The sequence below is a fragment of the Dicentrarchus labrax genome, unplaced genomic scaffold (genome assembly GCF_905237075.1).
Source record: "Dicentrarchus labrax unplaced genomic scaffold, dlabrax2021, whole genome shotgun sequence".
Classification (NCBI taxonomy): Eukaryota; Metazoa; Chordata; class Actinopteri; family Moronidae; genus Dicentrarchus; species Dicentrarchus labrax.
The window spans coordinates 7,217-32,440 of record NW_026136710.1 but is presented as its reverse complement, the minus strand read 5'-3'; the positions used below and the strand labels follow the sequence as shown (position 1 = coordinate 32,440).

Here is a 25,224-nt window from a genome sequence, read left to right as displayed (position 1 = left end):
AATTCTGTAAAAAATCTAAAGCAAACAATACTATTTATTATTGATCATATAATATTAATATTGATAATATAATACAATTATTGATCATATAATATTAATATTGATAATATAATACAATTATTGATCATATAATATTAATATTGATAATATAATACAATTATTGATCATATAATATTAATATTGATAATATAATACAATTATTGATCATATAATATTAATATTTATAATATAATACAATTATTGATCATATAATATTAATATTGATAATATAATACAATTATTGATCATATAATATTAATATTGATAATATAATACAATTATTGATCATATAATATTAATATTGATAATATAATACAATTATTGATCATATAATATTAATATTTATAATATAATACAATTATTGATCATATAATATTAATATTGATAATATAATACAATTATTGATCATATAATATTAATATTTATAATGAAATACAATTATTGATCATATAATATTAATATTGATAATATAATACAATTATTGATCATATAATATTAATATTGATAATATAATACAATTATTGATCATATAATATTAATATTGATAATATAATACAATTATTGATCATATAATATTAATATTTATAATATAATACAATTATTGATCATATAATATTAATATTGATAATATAATACAATTATTGATCATATAATATTAATATTTATAATGAAATACAATTATTGATCATATAATTACTGATCATAAAATATTGATAATATAATACAATTATTGATCATATAATATTAATATTGATAATATAATACAATTATTGATCATATAATATTAATATTGATAATATAATACAATTATTGATCATATAATATTAATATTGATAATATAATACAATTATTGATCATATAATATTAATATTGATAATATAATACAATTATTGATCATATAATATGACTGATAATAAACTATTGATATTGATAATATAACATTAATGTTGATAATAAGATGTGTGACTGGAGGAGTTCAATAAGGAACACAGATTAAGTGTTTATTGATTATTATATAATAACAATATGATGATTTAATAAAGATTAATAAACATCCTCACAGTCTGTTACTAATCATTGATTATAATCGATCATTAGAAATAATCAATAACTGTTTAATAATCAGCTGATTGACTGGCTCGCGCTGTCAGACAGCAGGTGGCGGGAATGAGGCTCAACTCTGCTTAACGACTTCCGGTATAGAAGAAGAAGAAGCTGCTGCAACCGGCGGTAGAAGCTAACGTTAGCATTAGCTGCTGTTCGTTTGTTCCCAGGTTGTGATGTTTCCGTGTGTTAGCGTAGCTACACTGCAGCTAACTGCTAACTGCTAACAGGAGAGAAACCACACTGACGGTGAGTGAACGCTGCTAACTGTTAGCAGCATGCTAACTGTTAGCTGCATGCTAACGGCTAACTGTTGTTACCGGTTACTGAGGGCGGATCTGTACTCTGAATAACACTACAGTTTAACCACAGTGTGTCATTATTGAACGTTTATTTAAATGAGTGAATGAACGTTAACCGGAGCAGGACACACTTTGGAAGGGGAACCGATTTTATCACAACACCTGCTACAGCCGGCTGCTAGCTAACTGAGAGCTAACTGCTAACTGGCTGAATGATTAAATACAGTTAACGTTAATTAAATACAGTTAACGTTAATTAAATACAGTTAACGTTAATTAAATACAGTTCTAAACTGTCAGGTTGGTTAGCATGATGCTAACAGAGCAGTTAGTGTGACCCTAAAGACAACTTCCTGTCTGTGACCTGAAGTAATTTCATCATCAGGACTTATTAATAAAATCATTAATGACATCATGTTTAATTAGTAAAGTAGTTTAAAAACAGGCACACAACCATTTACAGGACAATTAGCTGATAATGATCCTGATCAGCCTTCAGTTACCAAGCTCCTCTAGAACACTACGTTCTCTGAATGCTGGGCTACTTGTGGTTCCTATAGTCTCTAAAAGTAGAACAGGAGCCAGAGCCTTCAGTTACCAAGCTCCTCTCCTGTGGAACCAGCTTCCAGTTGTGGTTCGGGAGGCAGACACCCTCACCACATTCAAGAGTAGGCTTAAGACATTCCTCTTTGATAAAGCTTATAGTTAGGGCTGGATCAGGTGAGTCCTGAACCATCCCTTAGTTATGCTGCTATAGGCCTAGACTATCGGGGGGATTTCCCATGGTGCACTGAGCTCCTCTCTTCCTCTCTCTTTCTGCACTCATTCATGTTCCATTAATGCATGTTACTAACTTCACTTCTTCCCCCGGAGTTCTTGTGCTTTCTCGTCTCGCAGGTTCTCATGGATCCTGGTGGAGCCTCCTGCCATGGTCCTGCTAGATTACCATTGCCAATACTGTTGTTGCTGTGCACCTGTCTGTCTGTCTCTCGCTCTCTCTCTCTCTCTCTCTTCTGTCTGTCTGTCTGTCTGTCTGTCTGTCTGTCTGTCTGTCTCTCTCTCTCTCTCACCCCAACTGGTCGAGACAGACGACCACCCACCTAGAGCCGGAGGATCTGTCCTAGGTTTCTGCCTTTTAACAGGCAGTGTTTCCTTGCCCTTGTCTCCAAGGTCTTGCTCATGGTGGTACTGTTGGGTCTCTGTAATTAATGTTATAAAGAGTTCGGTCTAGACCTGCTCTATTTGAAAAGTGTCCTGAGATAACTTCTGTTATGAATTGGTGCTATACAAATAAAATGTAATTGATCAGTAATCAATACTCACATTAATCAAACTAATACAGTCAGCAACCTGATCAGCCTTCAGCAGTTAGCTAGTGTTTCTGTAGTGGAGACTAAACGTTAACAATGATCCATATCAGCAGTTTGAATCCAACTAAAAGCTCCCTGCACCAAACTCCCTTTAAGAAATATCACATTTTAACAATTCCTAACGTGTTCGTAACAACACGTAACTCTAGAAACACGAGCTAAAGGCCGTCATATGTCCACAGTCTGACTGTCAATACAGGATCAATATCATCCATAAAGATACAGTGTATACTGATCAATAATCCATAAAGATACAGTGTATACTGATCAATGTCATCCATAAAGATACAGTGTATACTGATCAATAATCCATAAAGATACAGTGTATACTGATCAATAATCTATAAAGATACAGTGTATACTGATCAATATCATCCATAAAGATCCTGCCAGGATTGGCCTGGTAAATGCTAGATCACTAGCGAACAAGACTTTTGTCTTTAAGGACTTCTTCACGTCCCGAGGATTGGATTTCCTCTGTGTGACTGAGACATGGCTGAGTGTTGGTGAATCCAGGGCTTTCACTGAACTTTTACCCCATGATTGCTGCTACTTTAACCCCTCGCGGACGTCGGGCCGAGGAGGAGGAATAGCGACTGTCTATAAGAGTCATTATAAATGTAAGCAGTTATTGCTGTCATCCTCTTTCACCAGCTTTGAACTGAGCTTATTTGAGCTTGGTCGCTCTCACACAGTGTTGTGTGCTGTGGTCTATCGGCCTCCCAAGTACAATAAGGTCTTTTTAAATGACTTTTCTGATTTCCTGGCTGAAATCATGCCTAAATATGACCGTGTTCTTATTGTTGGGGATTTTAATGTTCATGTGTGTTGTCCTGATAAGCCAATGGCAAAGGGGTTTCTAAACCTCATTGATTCTTTTAATCTTGTGCAATCTGTGTCTGGACCCACACAAGAACACAGACACACACTTGATCTTGTCTTATCATATGGTTTGCCCGTTTTTAACCTAGAGATACGTGACACAGTGTTTCCTGACCATATGCCTGTATTATTTGAGGCTGCTCTTGCCTGTCATACAGTTAAACCTCGCGCTGCTGCTCGACGCTGTCGCATTATTAACCCTTCCACTGCTGTTCAGTTCTCAGTTGCTTTCAGTCAGAACTCCATCATTCCTGAGTCTGTGTGCAATTCAGAAGAGCTTACCTCATGGTTTCACTCCACCTGCCAAACTGTTTTAGACACTGTGGCTCCATTAAAATCCAGGCAGCCTAAAACTAAATCTGAGCCCTGGCTAAATGACACAACTCATGCTGTCAGACGTGAGTGCCGTAGAGCTGAGCGCAAGTGGAAGAAGGACAAACTGCAGGTGTCTTTTCAAATGTTAAGGGACTGCTGGCGTCATTATCAGAAAACTGTGAAAGATGCTAAAAGAAAACATTTCTCGGATATTATCCAGTCAAACTGTCACAAGCCTTTGTTAAACACTATTGACTCAGTTCTTAATGCCCCACAAACTGCCTGTATGGAGGCGTCCCCTGCTGTGTGTGGAAACTTCCTTCACTTTTTTATTGATAAGGTCACTTCAATTAGGGCTCAAATCTCACCTTCAGCTTATGACCCCTCAATCTCTGTTCCCTGCTCTGCTGTTTTTGACCATTTTGAGCCTGTGACTTTTTCCTTTTTACCGGAGGTTGTTGGTCATTTGAAGCCCTCGGGTTCTCCAAATGATGCTGTCCCCCCTCGACTATTTAAAGAGGTTTTCCCCACTGTAGGACCATCTGTTATTGCAGTCATAAATAGCAGTCTGTCCTCAGGTGTGGTCCCTTAAAATTTTAAACATGCAGTAGTGCAACCTCTGATTAAAAAACCTGCTCTAGATCCTGCAGTTCTTGCTAATTTCAGGCCTATCTCCAAATTGCCTTTCCTTTTAAAAAATCCTGGAGAAGGTTGTGCACAGTCAATTAATGGCCTTTCTGGAAGAACATAATATCCTAGAGGTTTTCCTATCCGGTTTTAAAACCCTGCACAGCACCGAATCAGCTCTCTTGAGAGTTTTTATTGATATCTTTTGAGCTACTGACTCTGGTGACTGTGTTATCCTTGTGCTTTTAGATTTAACTACTGCATTTGACACAGTGGATCAGTGGGTCCTCCATCGCCCGTCTCCAGATGGTACAGAATGCTGCTGCATGTCTTTTAACTGGCACACGTAAACATGAGCACATTTCCCCCATTTTAGCCTCACTCCACTGGCTGCCTATTCAATTTAGGATCCATTTTAAAATTCTTTTATTTGCTTTTAAATCCCTGAATGGTCTTGCCTCGCCCTACCTCTCTGAGCTTCTACACCCCTATATACCCATCCGCCCCCTCAGGTCAGATGATCAGCTGCTCCTGAGTGTGCCTAAAACTAAGCGGAAGCTCAGAGGGAACCATGCCTTTGCTGTGTCTGTTCCTAAATTATGGAATGATCTGCCTCTGCACGTTAAACAGGCCTCTTCTGTCTGTTTTTAAATCCCGTCTTAAAACCCATCTCTTCTCTGTGGCCTTTGACACCTAGTAAGATGTCGACTTTATTTACTTGATTTAATTTCTTATTTTGCTTATTATTGCGCGGCTATTATTTTTAGTCATGTTTTATGTCTTTTCTTTTTTCTTATTTTATGTAATTCTGCGCCTCGTGAGCTGTTATGTCTTTTATTTATGATGTCTTATTTATTCTCCTGTACAGCACTTTGGTCAACTTTGGTTGTTTTAAATTGCTTAACAAGTAAAGTTGGATTGGATAAAGATTCAATTCAATTTCAATTAAATTCAGTTTTATTTGTATAGCGCCAATTCATAACAGAAGTTATCTCAGGACACTTTTCAAATAGAGCAGGTCTAGACCGAAATCCTTATAACATTATTTACAGAGACCCAACAGTACCACCATGAGCAAGCACTTGGCGACCAGGGCAAGGAAAAAATGCCCGTTAAAAGGCAGAAACCTAGGACAGATCCTTCGGCTCTAGGTGGGTGGTCGTCTGCCTCGACCAGTTGGGGTGAAAGAGAGAGACAGAGAGACAGACAGGTGCACAGCAACAACAGTATTGGCAATGGAAATCTAGCAGGACCATGGCAGGAGGCTGCACAAGGATCGATAAGAACCTGCGAGACGAGAAAGCACAAGAACTCCGGGGAAGAAGTGAAGTTAGTAACATGCATTAATGGGACATGAATGAGTGCAGAAAGAGAGAGGAAGAGAGGAGCTCAGTGCACCATGGGAAATCCCCCGAGAGTCTAGGCCTATAGCAGCATCACTAAGGGATGGTTCAGGACTCACCTGATCCAGCCCTAACTATAAGCTTTATCAAAGAGGAATGTCTTAAGCCTACTCTTGAATGTGGAGAGGGTGTCTGCCTCCCGAACCACAACTGGAAGCTGGTTCCACAGGAGAGGAGCTTGGTAACTGAAGGCTCTGGCTCCTGTTCTACTTTTAGAGACTATAGGAACCACAAGTAGCCCAGCATTCAGAGAACGTAGTGTTCTAGAGGGGTAATAGGGTACTATGAGCTCTTTAAGATATGAAGGGGCCTGACCATGAAGAGCTTTATAGGTGAGGAGGAGGATTTTAAATTCTATTCTACATTTTACAGGGAGCCAGTGCAGAGAAGCTAGTACAGGAGAGATGTGATCTCTTTTTCTACTTCCTGTCAGTACTCGTGCTGCAGCGTTCTGAATTAATTGGAGTGTTTTAATGGACTTATTGAGGCAACCTGATAATAAAGAGTTGCAGTAATCCAGCCTTGAAATAACAAATGCATGGATTAGTTTTTCTGCATCTGTCTGTGATAGTATGTGTCTAATTTTTGTAATATTACGTAAATGAAAGAAGGCAGTCCTAGAGGTCTGCTTCATGTGGGAATTAAAAGACAAATCCTGATCAAAGATAACTCCAATATTCCAATAACAGTGGTGCTAGAGGCCAAGGTAATGCCATCTAGAGTAACTATATCTTTAGACAGTGAGTCTCTAAGGTTTTTGGGGCCAAGAACAAGAATTTCATTTCTTTCTGAGTTCAAAAAAATCAGAAAATTGCAGCTCATCCAGGATTTGATGTCCTTAAGACATGTATGTAATTTAGATAATTGATTAATTTCATCGGGCTTGATCGATAGATATAACTGCGTATCATCTGCATAACAGTGAAAGTTAATGGAGTGATTCCTAATAATGTTGCCTAAAGGGAGCATATATAAAGTAAATAGTATTGGTCCAAGTACAGAACCTTGTGGAACTCCATGACTAACTGTAGTATTTATTGAAGATTCATCATTAACATGTACAAACTGCGAACAATCTGATAAATATGACTTAAACCAGCTTAGTGCGGTTCCTTTAATGCCAATTTGATGCTCAAGTCTCTGTAAAAGAATATTATGGTCAATGGTGTCAAATGCAGCTCTAAGATCTAATAATACAAGTACAGAGACAAGTCCATTGTCAGAAGCAGTCAGAAGGTCATTATTAACTTTAACCAGAGCTGTCTCTGTGCTGTGATGAACTCTAAATCCTGCCTGAAAATCCTCAAATAAACTATTGTTATGTAGAAAGTCACACAACTCTTTGGCGACTACTTTCTCCAGAATCTTAGAGAGGAAGGGGAGGTTAGAAATCGGTCTATAGTTGGCTAAAACCCCTGGGTCAAGAGTGGACTTTTTTAAGAAGGGGTTTAATTACAGCTACTTTAAAGGACTGTGGTACATATCCTGATAATAAAGAAAGATTAATCATATCCAGTAAAGAAGTGCCAATTAAGGGAACAACTTCTTTAAGCAGCCTAGTTGGGATCGGGTCTAATAGACAGGTTGATGGCTTCGATGAAGAAATGATTGAAGTTAACTGATGAAGATCGATAGCAGAAAAACAGTCTTAATATATATCTAAGTTTACATTGGCAGAAGTCCCTGAACTTGGAGAGCCACTGATAACTGTTGATGGCAGTTGGTGATTAATTTTCTCTCTAATAGTAATAATTTTGTTATAAAAGAAGCTCATGAAGTCATTGCTACTTAAGTTTATGGGGATATGTGGCTCAATAGAGCTGTGACTCTCTGTCAGCCTGGCTACAGTGCTGAAGAGGAACCTAGGGTTATTCTTATTTTCTTCTATTAGTGCTGAGTAATAGGCTCCTCTGGCATTACGGAGGGCCTTTCTATAGGTTTTAAGATTATCTTGCCAAATTGAGCGATATTCTGATAATTTGGAAGAGCGCCATTTCCTTTCAGATTTCGTAGCTATTTGTTTTAACTGGCGGGTTTGGTGGTTGTACCAAGGTGCTAGTTCCTATGTTTAAATAATTTCCTTTTTATAGGAGCGATAGAGTCTAATGTTGATCGTAGTGAGCCTGCAGCACTATCGACAAGATTATCAATTTCAGAGGGACTAAAGTCATTATAGGACTCTGTTAAATTCAGACATGGCATTGAATTAAACACTGAAGGAATCTCCTCCTTAAATTTAGCTACAGCACTGTCAGATAGACATCTGCTGTAGGAAGTTTTGCCTAATGGCTTATAATCTAATAGTATGAATTCAAAAGTTATTAAATAATGGTCAGATAGGAAAGGATCATGTGGGAAGACTATTAAATGTTCAATATCAATGCCATATGATAGAACAAGATCAAGAGTGTGATTAAAACAATGAGTTTGTTTATTTACACTCTGACAGAAGCCAATTGAGTCTATTAATGATATAAATGCATTACTAAGGCTGTCATTGTTAACATCCACATGAATATTAAAATCACCTACAATAATTACTTTATCTGATTTAAGGACTAAGCTTGATAGAAACTCTGAAAATTCAGATATAAAATCAGAGTACGGTCCAGGAGCGCGGTACACTATAACAAATAGAACTGGCTGCAGTGTTTTCCAGGATGGGTGAGAAAGACTAAGAACAAGGCTTTCAAATGAATTATAATTTAGTTTAGGTTTAGGGTCCATTAAAACGCTCGAATCATATATGGCTGCCACTCCACCTCCTCGGCCTGTGCCTCGAGGAATGTGAGTATTAATATGACTGGGGGGGGTGGATTCATTTAGGCTAACATACTCCTCGTGGGACAACCAGGTCTCAGTAAGACAAAGTAAATCAATATCATAATCTGATATTAATTCATTCACTAAAACAGCTTTAGAGGACAGAGACCTGATATTTAACAGTCCACATTTCATTCTCTTATTTTGTGCTACTGAGGAGTTGGTTTTAATTTTTATTAGATTTTTATGTTGAACTCCTCTTGTTTTTATTTCTTTAAATAGTTTAGGTGGTCGGGGGACAGACACAGTCTCTATGAGGTTTTGGGTGGGTGACTGTTCTAAAGAAAGCGCAGAGAAGTGTGTAAGACAGCAGCTCTGCTTCCTGGTCCCAACTCTGGACTGTCAGGTTTTAGAAATAAACTTCGCCATATTTCTAGATAAGAGAGCCGCTCCATCCAAAGTGGGATGGATGCCGTCTCTCCTAATCAGACCAGGTTTTCCCCAAAAAGGCTTCCAGTTATCAATGAAGCCCACATCGTTTGCTGGACACCACCTCGACAGCCAGCGGTGGAATGACGACATGCGTCTATACATGTGATCACTGGTCACATTGGGGAGGGGTCCAGAGAAAACTACGGTGTCCGACATTGTTTTAGCATAATTACACACCGACTCCACATTAATCTTAGTGACCTCCGATTGGCGTAAACGGGTGTCATTACCGCCGACGTGGATAACAATCTTACTGTATTTACGTTTATCTTTAGCCAGCAGTTCTAAATTTGATTCAATGTCGCCCGCTCTGGCCCCAGGGATGCATTTAACTATGGCCGCTGGCTTCACTAACTTCACATTTCTGACTATGGAGCTGCCAATAACCAGAGTGGGTTCCTCAGCGGGTGTATCGCTGAGTGGGGAAAATGTATTGGAAACATGAATGGGTTGGTGATGAACTGTGGGCTTCGGTGTTTTAGTCTTCCTTCGCTCAGTCACCTCCCTGTCTTCCCGGCTGCTCGGGAACTACCGGAGGAACTACCGGAGGAACTACAGAGCTAGCAGAAGCTACCTTCGGTTGGACCACACCGGCTACTGGGGGCTGGCTAACTATAGCGGCTAAAGATATCTCAGTGGTGCGGTACCATTCCTCTAACTCACTAAGCCTCGCCTCCAGCGCAGTAAATAAACTACACTTAATACAAGAACCATTATCATTAAAGGAGGCAGAGGAATAACTGAACATCTGACACACTGAGCAGGACAGAGCAGAGGGAGAGGGAGAAGCCATAGCTAACTGCTAATGCAGTGAGAGATACAGCGTATACTGATCAATATCATCAATTCTGATCAATAGAATTGATTGGTGGATCATTCACTGTCTGTGTGTGAGTGATGGCGTTACCATAGTAACTACTGGTTCTCTGCTTCCTGTGTGCCTGAGAGAGTCTCTGATTGGCTGTAGCTTGCTAGATATTGATCCTCATAGATATTCTTCTGGCATCAGCGAGCTCTCTGGTCGGATGTTCTTCATGTTCATCATCATCAGTCACTACTATTAGTGTAGTTGTTGCTACTGTTGTTGCTGTGCGTCTCTTTCGCTCTCTCACCCCAACTGGTCGAGACAGACGACCACCCACCTAGAGCCGGAGGATCTGTCCTAGGTTTCTGCCTTTTAACAGGCAGTTTTTCCTTGCCCTTGTCTCCAAGGTCTTGCTCATGGTGGTACTGTTGGGTCTCTGTAATTAATGTTAAAGAGTTCGGTCTAGACCTGCTCTATTTGAAAAGTGTCCTGAGATAACTTCTGTTATGAATTGGTGCTATACAAATAAAATTGAATTGAATTGAATGAGGTCTGATATGGTCTGATGTGTTTCTAATTGACCCTCTGTGTGTGTTTCTTCCTCAGTGTCTTCGGTGTCTCTGATATGAGCAGCTCTGTAAGTTTCTTCTTCCCTTAAACAGACGAGGCTGTGTAGCGATTTGTAAAAAGGAAGTTCAAAATAAAGTAGGTCTTCAGTATAATCAATAATAATAATAATAATAATGTGTGTTCAGGCTCAGAGGAAGAGGAGGACCACAGGAAGTCCTCTGGGTTCCAGATCCAGCACCAAGACCAGCAGAGGGGTTAACGCTAGGAGGACGGCTGTCACTAACAGAGCGGCTAACATTAGCAGGACGTCAGATGGTGACCCCGCCCCCCCCACAGAAACCATCGACGTGATGGACAACACTGAGGACAGTCAGTACAGATCAGTGCTCTCTGTTATTGATTAGCATGGTCTGATCTGATCAATAATCAATAACTGGTGTGTTCAGGTGTGGAGGAGGTGGTGGATCTGACCTGTGAGGGATCAGAGGCTCCTGTGGTCGACCTGACCAACAACGACTCAGTGCTGGTAACAAACATTAATCACACGCTAATAACAAACATTAATCACACGCTTATAACAAACATTAATAACAAACATTAATAATATACTAGTAACAAACATTAATAACATGCTAATAACAAACATTAATAATATACTAGTAACAAACATTAATAACACGCTAATAACAAACATTAATGATATACTAGTAACAAACATTATAATATACTAGTAACAAACATTAATAACAAACATTAATAATATACTAGTGACAAACATTAATAACACGCTAATAACAAACATTAATAATATACTAGTAACAAACATTAATAACACGCTAATAACAAACATGAATAATATACTAGTAACAAACATTAATAATATACTAGTAACAAACATTAATAACACGCTAATAAACATTAACAATATACTAGTAACAAACATTAATAACATGCTAATAACAAACATCAATAACATATACTAGTAACAAACATTAATAACATATACTAGTAACAAACATTAATAACATGCTAATAACAAACATCAATAACATATACTAGTAACAAACATTAATAATTTACTAGCAACAAACATTAATAACATGGTAGTAACAAACACTAGTAACAAACATTAACATACTGGTAACAAACATTAACATATACTGGTAACAAACATTAATAACACGCTAATAAACATTAACAATATACTAGTAACAAACATTAATGACATGCTAGTAACAAACATTAGTAACATATACTGGTAACAAACATTGACATGCTAGTAACAAACATTAGTAACATGCTAGTAACAAACATTAGTAACATGCTTGTAACAAACATTAATAACATATACTAGTAACAAACATTAACATGCTAGTAACAAACATTAATAACATACACTAGTAACACATTAACATGCTAGTAACAAACATTAACAACATATACTAGTAACAAACATTAATAACATACACTAGTAACAAACATTAACATGCTAGTAACAAACATTAATAACATATACTAGCAACAAACATTAATAACATACTAGTAACAAACATTAATAACATATACTAGTAACAAACATTAATAACATATACTAGTAACAAACATTAGTAACATACACTAGTAACAAACATTAATAACATACACTAGTAACAAACATTAACATGCTAGTAACAAACATTAATAACATATACTAGCAACAAACATTAATAACATACTAGTAACAAACATTAATAACATATACTAGTAACAAACATTAACATGCTAGTAACAAACATTAACATGCTAGTAACAAACATTAACATGCTAGTAACAAACATTAATAATATACTAGTAACAAACATTAATAACATACTAGTAACAAACATTAATAAACAATAACATACTAGTAACAAACATTAATAACATACTAGTAACAAACATTAACATGCTAGTAACAAACATTAATAACATGCTAGTAACAAACATTAACATACTAGTCACAAACATTAGTAACATATACTAGTAACAAACATTAGTAACATATACTAGTAACAAACATTAATAACATATACTAGTAACAAACATTAATAACATATACTAGTAACACACATTAATAACATATACTAGTAACACATTAACATGCTAGTAACAAACTAACATGCTAGTAACAAACATTAGTAACATATACTAGTAACAAACATTAGTAACATATACTAGTAACAAACATTAGTAACATATACTAGTAACAAACATTAATAACATATACTAGTAACGAACACTGGTAACAAACATTAATAACATACTAGTAACAAACATTAACATACTGGTAACAAACATTAATTCAATTCAATTCAATTTTATTTGTATAGCGCCAACTCATAACAGAAGTTATCTCAGGACACTTTTCAAATAGAGCAGGTCTAGACCGAACTCTTTAACATTAATTACAGAGACCCAACAGTACCACCATGAGCAAGCACTTGGCGACAAGGGCAAGGAAAAACTGCCTGTTAAAAGGCAGAAACCTAGGACAGATCCTCCGGCTCTAGGTGGGTGGTCGTCTGTCTCGACCAGTTGGGGTGAGAGAGAGAGAGAGAGAGAGCGACAGACAGACAGACAGGTGCACAGCAACAACAGTATTGGCAATGGCAGTCAAGCTGGACCATGGCAGGAGGCTCCACCAGGATCCATGAGAACCTGCGAGTATATAACATATACTAGTAACACATTAACATATACTAGTAACAAACATTAATAACATATACTAGTAACACATTAACATATACTAGTAACAAACATTAATAACATACTAGTAACAAACATTAATAACATACTAGTAACAAACATTAAAAAAAATAGTAACATATACTAGCAACAAACATTAGTAACATATACTAGCAACACATTAACATATACTAGTAACAAACATTAACATATACTAGTAACAAACATTAGTAACATATACTAGTAACAAACATTAATAACATATACTAGTAACAAACATTAATAACATATACTAGTAACAAACATTAGTAACATATACTAGCAACAAACATTAGTAACATATACAAGTAACACATTAACATATACTAGTAACAAACATTAACATATACTAGTAACAAACATTAGTAACATATACTAGTAACAAACATTAATAACATATACTAGTAACAAACATTAGTAACATATACTAGTAACAAACATTAATAACATATACTAGTAACACATTAACATATACTAGTAACAAACATTAACATACTAGTAACAAACATTAACATGCTAGTAACAAACATTAATAACATACTAGTAACAAACATTAATAACATATACTAGTAACAAACATTAACATACTAGTAACAAACATTAATAACATACTAGTAACAAACATTAGTAACATATACTAGTAACAAACATTAGTAACATATACTAGCAACAAACATTAGTAACATATACTAGTAACAAACATTAGTAACATATACTAGTAACAAACATTAATAACATATACTAGTAACAAACATTAATAACATATACTAGTAACACACATTAATAACATATACTAGTAACACATTAACATGCTAGTAACAAACTAACATGCTAGTAACAAACATTAGTAACATATACTAGTAACAAACATTAGTAACATATACTAGTAACAAACATTAATAACATATACTAGTAACGAACACTGGTAACAAACATTAATAACATACTAGTAACAAACATTAACATACTGGTAACAAACATTAATTCAATTCAATTCAATTTTATTTGTATAGCGCCAACTCATAACAGAAGTTATCTCAGGACACTTTTCAAATAGAGCAGGTCTAGACCCGAACTCTTTAACATTAATTACAGAGACCCAACAGTACCACCATGAGCAAGCACTTGGCGACAAGGGCAAGGAAAAACTTCCTGTTAAAAGGCATAAACCTAGGACAGATCCTCCGGCTCTAGGTGGGTGGTCGTCTGTCTCGACCAGTTGGGGTGAGAGAGAGAGAGAGAGAGAGAGAGAGAGAGCGACAGACAGACAGACAGGTGCACAGCAACAACAGTATTGGCAATGGCAGTCAAGCTGGACCATGGCAGGAGGCTCCACCAGGATCCATGAGAACCTGCGAGTATATAACATATACTAGTAACACATTAACATATACTAGTAACACATTAACATATACTAGTAACAAACATTAATAACATATACTAGTAACACATTAACATATACTAGTAACAAACATTAATAACATACTAGTAACAAACATTAATAACATACTAGTAACAAACATTAGTAACATATACTAGCAACAAACATTAGTAACATATACTAGCAACACATTAACATGCTAGTAACAAACATTAGTAACATATACTAGTAACAAACATTAATAACATATACTAGTAACACATTAACATATACTAGTAACAAACATTAACATATACTAGTAACAAACATTAACATGCTAGCAACAAACATTAATAACATATACTAGTAACAAACATTAGTAACATATACTAGTAACAAACATTAATAACATATACTAGTAACACATTAACATATACTAGTAACAAACATTAACATACTAGTAACAAACATTAACATGCTAGCAACAAACATTAATAACATATACTAGTAACACATTAACATATACTAGTAACAAACATTAATAACATATACTAGTAACAAACATTAATAACATATACTAGTAACAAACATTAATAACATATACTAGTAACAAACATTAATAACATATACTAGTAACAAACATTAATAACATATACTAGTAACAAACATTAATAACATATACTAGTAACACATTAACATATACTAGTAACAAACATTAATAACATATACTAGTAACAAACATTAATAACATATACTAGTAACAAACATTAATAACATGTACTAGTAACAAACATTAGTAACATATACTAGTAACAAACATTAACATGCTAGCAACAAACATTAATAACATATACTAGTAACAAACATTAATAACATATACTAGTAACACATTAACATATACTAGTAACAAACATTAATAACATATACTAGTAACACATTAACATATACTAGTAACAAACATTAATAACATATACTAGTAACACATTAACATGCTAGTAACAAACATTAATAACATACACTAGTAACAAACATTAACAGCATATACTAGTAACAAACATTAGTAACATATACTAGTAACAAACATTAACAGCATATACTAGTAACAAACATTAGTAACATATACTAGTAACAAACATTAGTAACATGCTAGTAACAAACATTAGTAACATACTAGTAACAAACATTAATAACATACTAGTAACAAACATTAACATGCTAGTAACAAACATTAATAACATACACTAGTAACAAACATTAGTAACATATACTAGTAACAAACATTAGTAACATGCTAGTAACAAACATTAGTAACATGCTAGTAACAAACATTAGTAACATGCTAGTAACATACATTAGTAACATACTAGTAACAAACATTAATAACATATACTAGTAACAAACATTAGTAACATATACTAGTAACAAACATTAGTAACATATACTAGTAACAAACATTAGTAACATGCTAGTAACAAACATTAGTAACATACTAGTAACAAACATTAGTAACATATACTAGTAACAAACATTAGTAACATATACTAGTAACAAACATTAGTAACATGCTAGTAACAAACATTAGTAACATGCTAGTAACAAACATTAGTAACATGCTAGTAACAAACATTAATAACATATACTAGTAACAAACATTAATAACATATACTAGTAACAAACATTAATAACATATACTAGTAACAAACATTAACAGCATATACTAGTAACAAACATTAATAGCATATACTTGTAACAAACATTAGTAACATACACTAGTAACAAACATTAGTAACATACTAGTAACAAACATTAGTAACATATACTAGTAACAAACATTAGTAACATATACTAGTAACAAGCATTAACAGCATATACTAGTAACAAACATTAGTAACATACTAGTAACAAACATTAGTAACATATACTAGTAACAAACATTAGTAACATACTAGTAACAAGCATTAACAGCATATACTAGTAACAAACATTAGTAACATACTAGTAACAAACATTAGTAACATATACTAGTAACAAACATTAGTAACATATACTAGTAACAAACATTAATTCAATTCAATTCAATTCAATTTTATTTGTATAGCGCCAATTCATAACAGAAGTTATCTCAGGACACTTTTCAAATAGAGCAGGTCTAGACCGAACTCTTTAACATTAATTACAGAGACCCAACAGTACCACCATGAGCAAGACCTTGGTGACAAGGGCAAGGAAACACTGCCTGTTAAAAGGCAGAAACCTAGGACAGATCCTCCGGCTCTAGGTTGGTGGTCGTAATAACATATACTAGTAACAAACATTAGTAACATGCTAGTAACATTAATAACACGCTAATAACAAACATTAGTAACATGCTAGTAACAAACATTAATAACATACTAGTAACATTAATAACACGCTAATAACAAACATTAGTAACATGCTAGTAACAAACATTAGTAACATGCTAGTAACAAACATTAGTAACATGCTAGTAACAAACATTAGTAACATGCTAGTTACAAACATTAGTAACATGCTAGTTACAAACATTAGTAACATACTAATAACAAACATAATACTAGTAACATTAATAACATGCTAATAACAAACATTAGTAACATGCTAGTAACAAACATTAATAACATACTAGTAACATTAATAACATGCTAATAACAAACATTAATAACATGCTAATAACAAACATTAATAACATGCTAATAACAAACATTAATAACACGCTAATAACAAACATTAATAACACGCTAGTAACAAACATTAATAACATGCTAGTAACAAACATTAGTAACATGCTAGTAACAAACATTAGTAACATGCTAGTTACAAACATTAGTAACATGCTAGTAACAAACATTAATAACATACTAATAACAAACATAATACTAGTAACATTAATAACACGCTAATAACAAACATTAATAACACGCTAATAACAAACATTAATAACACGCTAATAACAAACATTAATAATATACTAGTAACAAACATTAGTAACATGCTAGTAACATGTTAATAACAAACATTAATGACATGCTAACAACATGCTAATGTGTTTATTGAGATGTCTTCAGTTTTCAAACTGACTCTTCTTCTTGTTCTTTGCTGCTGCTGTTGTTGCTGTGACGTCCCAGCTGGTAGACGAAGGTAAAACTTTACTCACTTCAGGTTCAGTCATCATTCTTAAATAAAGTTTCACTAAGTAAAATGTGTGTGGTTGTCCTCCATCAGGTCCTCAGAACAGGAGAGTCACCACAGGGGAGAGTTACGTCGTCAGCAGTGATGAAGACGAGGACACGCCCCTGTCCTCAACGCTGCAGTCATATCGTCTCTACAGACCCACAGCTCCTCCAGGTAATAGACTGATCCATTGTTACTGTTACACAGGGCCGGCCCAAGCCTCCATGGGGCCCTAAGCAAAATTGGATTTTGGGGCCCTCTATTACTGCCAATGATAAGGATTATTGATCATTCACACACCTACTATAAACGTATTCTACTTATTCTACTCTGTCATTACGAATACACTTACTTAACTTAACTAAATGTGAGAACTTGAAAATGATGCAGCTTATTTTCTACAGCAATAGCTTGTAATAAGAAAACAAACTGCCAGTGGAACAACTGAAAATTGCTTGAGAAGTTTTGAAATAATATGGATTTGTCTAAAATCATGTACCTTGTCATATGATTATATCTTCTATCTTATATTAAAAAAATATTCATCTCAGGAAGTTCTGCAGTGCACTGAGCAATTAAAGGCTGTTTACAGCTGAGGTTGCAGAGAGGACAGTGGGCACAGTGGATGGAGCAGAGGATAGAGATGGACCTGAGATGAAAAACATGTCCCTTGTCATATGATTATATCTTATATTAGTATATCTTCATGAGATAATTTGACTAGAAATGAAATATATATGGTGACAGTGTTTGATCACCTGATTCATCAGCCTTGGCTGCTCCTGAGGAGGTGGATTGCCCCTGGGCTGAGTCAGTGCCTCCTCCTAAATACTTTAACAGTGCTCCTGGGGAAGTTTCATATAACGTATGAGCATCATAGGGAGTTGATGTAAAAGGAATATGTTTATTTACTCACATAAATGACTGTGCTCTGCAGCAAACGATAGCAAACAACATACCTCAAACTATAAGTTTACTAAATTAATTCATTAATGCAAAACCATATTGCTAGCAAACATCACCGCGTTTGTAATTAACGTTATTAAACATTTGCTATCAAACGTTCTTATCAAAAACGTTGTTTTGATGCCAAAAAGCGACCCAGAATAATATAAATACACTGAGAATCAATTTATTCAAAGTATTACACAAACACAACAACGTTAGCTTGAATAGTAAGCTATCTATCCTATATAATCCTATATCTAACCTATATAATCCTATATCTAACCTATATAATCCTATATCTAACCTATATCTAACCTATATAATCCTATATCTAACCTATATAATCCTATATCTATCCTATCTAATCCTATATCTATCCTATCTAATCCTATATCTATCCTATCTAATCCTATATCTATCCTATATCTAACCTATATAATCCTATATCTAACCTATATAATCCTATATCTAACCCATAAGAGAGAAGTAGTACGGCGAACTAATGTTAGCTAGCAAATTTGCTATTATAGGCTAACGTATTTGGAACAAAATATCAACAATAATTAGGGACTTTCCTAATTTCAGGGAACTTTTCAAAATCTCCTTGACACCAAATGTTACATTACCAATATACATATATAACATACCTTTATCTTGTTGTTTTTTCTCCTCTTCCTTTTTCTTTTTCTGCCCCTGAAGGTAACGTTAAGTCCTTTTTGTGACATCTTTCACCTGCTCCTGGGCTCCTGGATGCTCAGTGCGTACTGCACGGTTGGGTGCACTGCACACGTTACTAGCAGAGATCTGACATTTCGAGCAGAGAGGCAGTAGGAAACTCACACATGGAAAAAAATAATGAAATACTTTTTTCTTTCTTTTTCTTCTTAAGTTAATTGCTCTTGGGGGCCCCCTAGTGGTCACGGGGCCCCAAGCAGCTGCTTAGTTTGCTTATGCCTTGGGCCGGCCCTGCTGTTGCATCATCTCTAGTTAAGACTGATCCATTATTACCGTTACATCATCTCTAGTTAATAGACCGATCCACTGTTACCTTTAAATCAGCTCCAGGTAATAGACTGAGCCACTGCTATATATGTTAATGTGTAATGACAGCTGAGTCTGTTTGTGTGTTTCAGGTCAACTCCGGGGGACGATCAGCTGTCCTGTCTGTCTGGACTCGTACTCTGAGGTGAGACTCAAACACACCTGTTACACACCTGATACACACCTGTTACTCACCTGTTACTCACCTGTTACTCACCTGTTACACAGTCCTGTAACGTCAGGATCATAATTGATCAACGTCTTCATTTACTACACAAATAGAATCACAGTCAGATCTACTCTAATGATCGACCCCTGATGTTGATTTTATCTGTTGTTGTTGTTGTTGTTGGAGTACGATTACTGTCTGTGATTGGTTAGATTGTCTGCTGTTGCCTGTGAACAGCAGGTAGAATCCTGCTCTCTGATTGGCTGGTTGTGGTTACCTCCACAGATCGTCGAGAGCGGCCGATTGGTTGTTTCCACTAAATGTGGTCACGTGTTCTGCAGCCAGTGTCTGAGAGATGCTCTGACATCATCACACACCTGCCCTACCTGCAGGAAGAGACTGACCCACCGCCAGTACCACCCCCTCTACATCTGACATCACACTGACATCACAGGATGCTTTTGTACTCAGTGATCACTGATTGATTATTGATTAATGTATATTATTGATTATATTGATCTAGTTTGTTTTCTGCAGGTTGTTGTTTGTTTCTGATCGTTTCTGCAGCTGGATTTTATTTTTACTGTGGATGATCAATAAATTCTATTCATTCCTGTGGAACTGTGTTCTTGTTGTTCACTACAACAACAAACAACAACAAACAGCAGAGGGCTCTACTATGCAGTGAGCTAACTGTCTTATCCGGCTGAGTTCAGGTGAACTCATTCTACAACAGTTGGATCTTAACTGAGGTATGTTGTCATGGTGATTAAGGAGCAGGTTATCTTGGTTAACGTACCCCTATCAACCTGCTCTGCTCCGCCTGGAAGAATACTATACTGAACACTATTAATATATACATATACAGACTATATATTCAATTCAGTTTTATTTGTATAGCGCCAATTCATAACAGAAGTTATCTCAGGACACTTTTCAAATAGAGCAGGTCTAGACCAAACTCTTTAAAACATTAATTACAGAGACCCAACAGTACCACCATGAGCAAGACCTTGGAGACAAGGGCAAGGAAACACTGCCTGTTAAAAGGCAGAAACCTAGGACAGATCCTTCGGCTTTAGGTGGGTGGTCGTCTGTCTCGACCAGTTGGGGTGAGAGAGAGAGAGACAGATAGGCAGGTGCACAGCAACAACAGTATTGGCAATGGCAATCTAGCAGGACCATGGCAGGAGGCTCCACCAGGATCGACAAGGACCTGCGAGACGAGAAAGCACAAGAACTCCGGGGAAGAAGTGAAGTTAGTAACATGCATTAATGGGACATGAATGAGTGCAGAAAGAGAGAGGAAGAGAGGAGCTCAGTGCACCATGGGAAATCCCCGATAGTCTAGGCCTATAGCAGCATAACTAAGGGATGGTTCAGGACTCACCTGATCCAGCCCTAACTATAAGCTTTATCAAAGAGGAATGTCTTAAGCCTACTCTTGAATGTGGAGAGGGTGTCTGCCTCCCCGAACCACAACTGGAAGCTGGTTCCACAGGAGAGGAGCTTGGTAACTGAAGGCTCTGGCTCCTGTTCTACTTTTAGAGACTATAGGAACCACAAGTAGCCCAGCATTCAGAGAACGTAGTGTTCTAGAGGGGTAATAGGGTACTATGAGCTCTTTAAGATATGAAGGGGCCTGACCATGAAGAGCTTTATAGGTGAGGAGGAGGATTTTAAATTCTATTCTACATTTTACAGGGAGCCAATGCAGAGAAGCTAGTACAGGAGAGATGTGATCTCTTTTTCTAGTTCCTGTCAGTACTCGTGCTGCAGCGTTCTGAATTAATTGGAGCGTTTTAATGGACTTATTGGGGCAACCTGATAAAGAGTTGCAGTAATCCAGCCTTGAAGTAACAAATGCATGGATTAGTTTTTCTGCATCTGTCTGTGATAGTATGTGTCTAATTTTTCTAATATTACGTAGATGAAAGAAGGCAGTCCTAGAGGTCTGCTTTATGTGGGAGTTAAATGACAAATCCTGATCAAAGATAACTCCAAGATTCCTGACAGTGGTGCTAGAGGCCAAGTTAATGCCATCTAGAATAACTATATCTTTAGACAGTGAGTCTCTAAGGTTTTTGGGGCCAAGTACGAGAATTTCGTTTTTTGCTGAGTAACATCAGAAAATTGCAGCTCATCCAGGATTTTATGTCCTTAAGACATGTTTGTAATTTAGATAATTGATTAATTTCATCGGACTTGTGAACAGTGAAAGTTAATGGAGTGATTCCTAATAATGTTGCCTAAAGGGAGCATATATATAGTAAATAGTATTGGTCCAAGTACAGAACCTTGTGGAACTCCATGACTAACTGTAGTATTTATTGAAGATTCATCGTTAACATGTACAAATTGCGAACGATCTGATAAATATGACTTAAACCAGCTTAGGTGCGGTTCCTTTAATGCCAATTTGATGCTCAAGTCTCTGTAAAAGAATATTATGGTCAATGGTGTCAAATGCAGCTCTAAGATCTAATAATACAAGTACAGAGACAAGTCCATTGTCAGAAGCAGTCAGAAGGTCATTATTAACTTTAACCAGAGCTGTCTCTGTGCTATGATGAACTCTAAATCCTGACTGAAAATCCTCAAATAAACTATTGTTATGTAGAAAGTCACACAACTCTTTGGCGACTACTTTCTCCAGAATCTTAGAGAGGAAGGGGAGGTTAGAAATCGGTCTATAGTTGGCTAAAACCCCTGGGTCAAGAGTGGGCTTTTAAGAAGGGGTTTAATTACAGCTACTTTAAAGGACTGTGGTACATATTATGATAATAAAGAAAGATTAATCATATCCAGTAAAGAAGTGCCAATTAAGGGTACGACTTCTTCCAAGCAGCCTAGTTGGGATCGGGTCTAACAGACAGGTTGATGGCTTCGATGAAGAAATGATAGCAAGATCGATAGCAGAAAAACAGTCTAAATATATATCTAAGTTTACATTGACAGAAGTCCCTGAACTTGGAGAGCCACTGATAACTGTTGATGGCAGTTGGTGATTAATTTTTTCTCTAATAGTAATAATTTTATTATAGAAGAAGCTCATGAAGTCATTGCTACTTAAGTTTATGGGGATATGTGGCTCAATAGAGCTGTGACTCTCTGTCAGCCTGGCTACAGTGCTGAAGAGGAACCTAGGGTTATTCTTATTTTCTTCTATTAGTGCTGAGTAATAGGCTCCTCTGGCATTATGGAGGGCCTTTCTATAGGTTTTAAGATTATCTTGCCAAATTGAGCGATATTCTGATCATTTGAGCGCCATTTCCTTTCAGATGTCCTAGCTATTTGTTTTAACTGGCGGGTTTGGTGGTTGTACCATGGTGCTAGTCTCCTATGTTTTAATAATTTCCTTTTATAGGAGCGATAGAGTCTAATGTTGATCGTAGTGAGCCTGTAGCACTATCGACAAGATTATCAATTTCAGAGGGACTAAAGTCGTTATAGGACTCTGTTAAATTCAGACATGGCATTGAATTAAACACTGAAGGAATCTCCTCCTTAAATTTAGCTACAGCACTGTCAGATAGACATCTGCTGTAGGAAGTTTTGCCTAATGGCTTATAATCTAATAGTAGATATACAGATTATATACTGGACACTGTATTAATATATATATATAGACTATATACTGAACACTATATCAATATATATATATTGAGGTGATGTCCAGCAAACGATGTGGGCTTCATTGATAACTGGAAGCCTTTTGGGGAAAACCTGGTCTGATTAGGAGAGACGGCATCCATCCCACTTTGGATGGAGCAGCTCTCTTATCTAGAAATATGGCGAAGTTTATTTCTAAAACCTGACAGTCCAGAGTTAGGACCAGGAAGCAGAGCTGCTATCTTACACACTTCTCTGCGTTTTCTTTAGAACAGTCACCCACCCAAAACCCCATAGAGACTGTGTCTGTCCCCCCGACCACCTAAACTATTTAAAGAAATAAAAACAAGAGGAGTTCAACATAAAAATCTAATAAAAATTAAAACCAACTCCTCAGTAGCACAAAATAAGAGAATGAAATGTGGGCTGTTAAATATCAGGTCTCTGTCCTCTAAAGCTGTTTTAGTGAATGAATTAATATCAGATTATGATATTGATTTACTTTGTCTTACTGAGACCTGGTTGTCCCACGAGGAGTATGTTAGCCTAAATGAATCCACCCCCCCCAGTCATATTAATACTCACATTCCTCGAGGCACTGGCCGAGGAGGTGGAAGTAGCAGCTATATATGATTCGAGCGTTTTAATGGACCCTAAACCTAAACTAAATTATAATTCATTTGAAAGCCTTGTTCTTAGTCTTTCTCACCCAAACTGGAAAACACTGCAGCCAGTTCTATTTGTTATAGTGTACCGCGCTCCTGGACCGTACTCTGATTTTATATCTGAATTTTCAGAGTTTCTATCAAGCTTAGTCCTTAAATCAGATAAAGTAATTATTGTAGGTGATTTTAATATTCATGTGGATGTTGACAATGACAGCCTTAGTAATGCATTTATATCATTAATTCAATTCAATTTTATTTGTATAGCGCCAATTCATAACAGAAGTTATCTCAGGACACTTTTCAAATAGAGCAGGTCTAGACCGAACTCTTTAACATTAATTACAGAGACCCAACAGTACCACCATGAGCAAGCACTTGGCGACAAGGGCAAGGAAAAACTGCCTGTTAAAAGGCAGAAACCTGAGACAGATCCTCCGGCTCTAGGTGGGTGGTCGTCTGTCTCGACCAGTTGGGGTGAGAGAGAGAGAGAGAGAGAGAGAGAGAGAGAGAGAGAGAGAGAGAGAAGCGAGCGACAGACAGGCAGACAGGTGCACAGCAACAACAGTATTGGCAATGGTAGTCAAGCAGGACCATGGCAGGAGGCTCCACCAGGATCCACGAGAACCTGCGAGACGAGAAAGCACAAGAACTCCGGGGAAGAAGTGGAGTTAGTAACATGCATTAAAGGGACATGAATGAGTGCAGAAAGAGAGAGGAAGAGAGTAGCTCAGTGCACCATGGGAAATCCCCCGATAGTCTAGGCCTATAGCAGCATAACTAAGGGATGGTTCAGGACTCACCTGATCCAGCCCTAACTATA

General features: G+C 36.2%; 2 protein-coding genes and 2 long non-coding RNA genes across 5 annotated transcripts in view; 2 read left to right on the top strand and 2 right to left on the bottom strand.

Annotated features, from left to right (window-relative positions):
• The first annotated feature begins 1,218 nt into the window (after positions 1-1,218).
• LOC127370217 (E3 ubiquitin-protein ligase RNF4-like) lies at positions 1,219-20,745 on the top strand. 2 transcript variants are annotated; one of them, XM_051412082.1, is made up of 8 exons: positions 1,219-1,392; positions 10,709-10,739; positions 10,858-11,041; positions 11,119-11,198; positions 17,921-17,933; positions 18,018-18,140; positions 20,048-20,100; positions 20,410-20,745. In XM_051412082.1, exons 2-8 carry the CDS (start codon positions 10,728-10,730, stop codon positions 20,557-20,559), a joined length of 615 nt encoding a protein of 204 aa, XP_051268042.1. In that variant the 5' UTR covers positions 1,219-1,392; positions 10,709-10,727; the 3' UTR covers positions 20,560-20,745. The 2 variants fall into 2 exon arrangements, with proteins under 2 accessions (XP_051268042.1, XP_051268043.1); XM_051412083.1 differs by lacking the exon at positions 1,219-1,392 and adding an exon at positions 2,480-3,435.
• Positions 3,442-25,224, top strand: part of LOC127370212 (uncharacterized) — a 28,992-nt gene continuing 7,209 nt past the window's right edge. Inside the window, exons 1-2 of the mRNA XM_051412077.1 lie at positions 3,442-5,657; positions 13,070-13,200. Of these exons, the coding sequence (XP_051268037.1) occupies positions 3,591-4,604 (1,014 nt within the window). The 5' untranslated portion in view covers positions 3,442-3,590 and the 3' untranslated portion in view covers positions 4,605-5,657; positions 13,070-13,200. The remainder of the gene's footprint in view (positions 5,658-13,069; positions 13,201-25,224) is intronic.
• LOC127370224 (uncharacterized) lies at positions 12,992-25,177 on the bottom strand. The gene is made up of 2 exons (XR_007886168.1): positions 25,030-25,177; positions 12,992-13,348 (listed from the first exon to the last, which is right to left on the bottom strand). It is a non-coding gene; the product is annotated as an uncharacterized LOC127370224 (long non-coding RNA).
• Positions 16,844-21,219, bottom strand: LOC127370227 (uncharacterized). The gene is made up of 2 exons (XR_007886173.1): positions 21,137-21,219; positions 16,844-16,982 (listed from the first exon to the last, which is right to left on the bottom strand). It is a non-coding gene; the product is annotated as an uncharacterized LOC127370227 (long non-coding RNA).

Excerpts from the sequence above, each read along its gene's own strand:
- LOC127370217 (XM_051412082.1), top strand. Across the intron at positions 11,042-11,118 it reads GATGGACAACACTGAGGACA|GTGTGGAGGAGGTGGTGGAT; the intron begins GTCAGTACAGAT and ends TGGTGTGTTCAG. Across the intron at positions 20,101-20,409 it reads GTCTGGACTCGTACTCTGAG|ATCGTCGAGAGCGGCCGATT; the intron begins GTGAGACTCAAA and ends TTACCTCCACAG.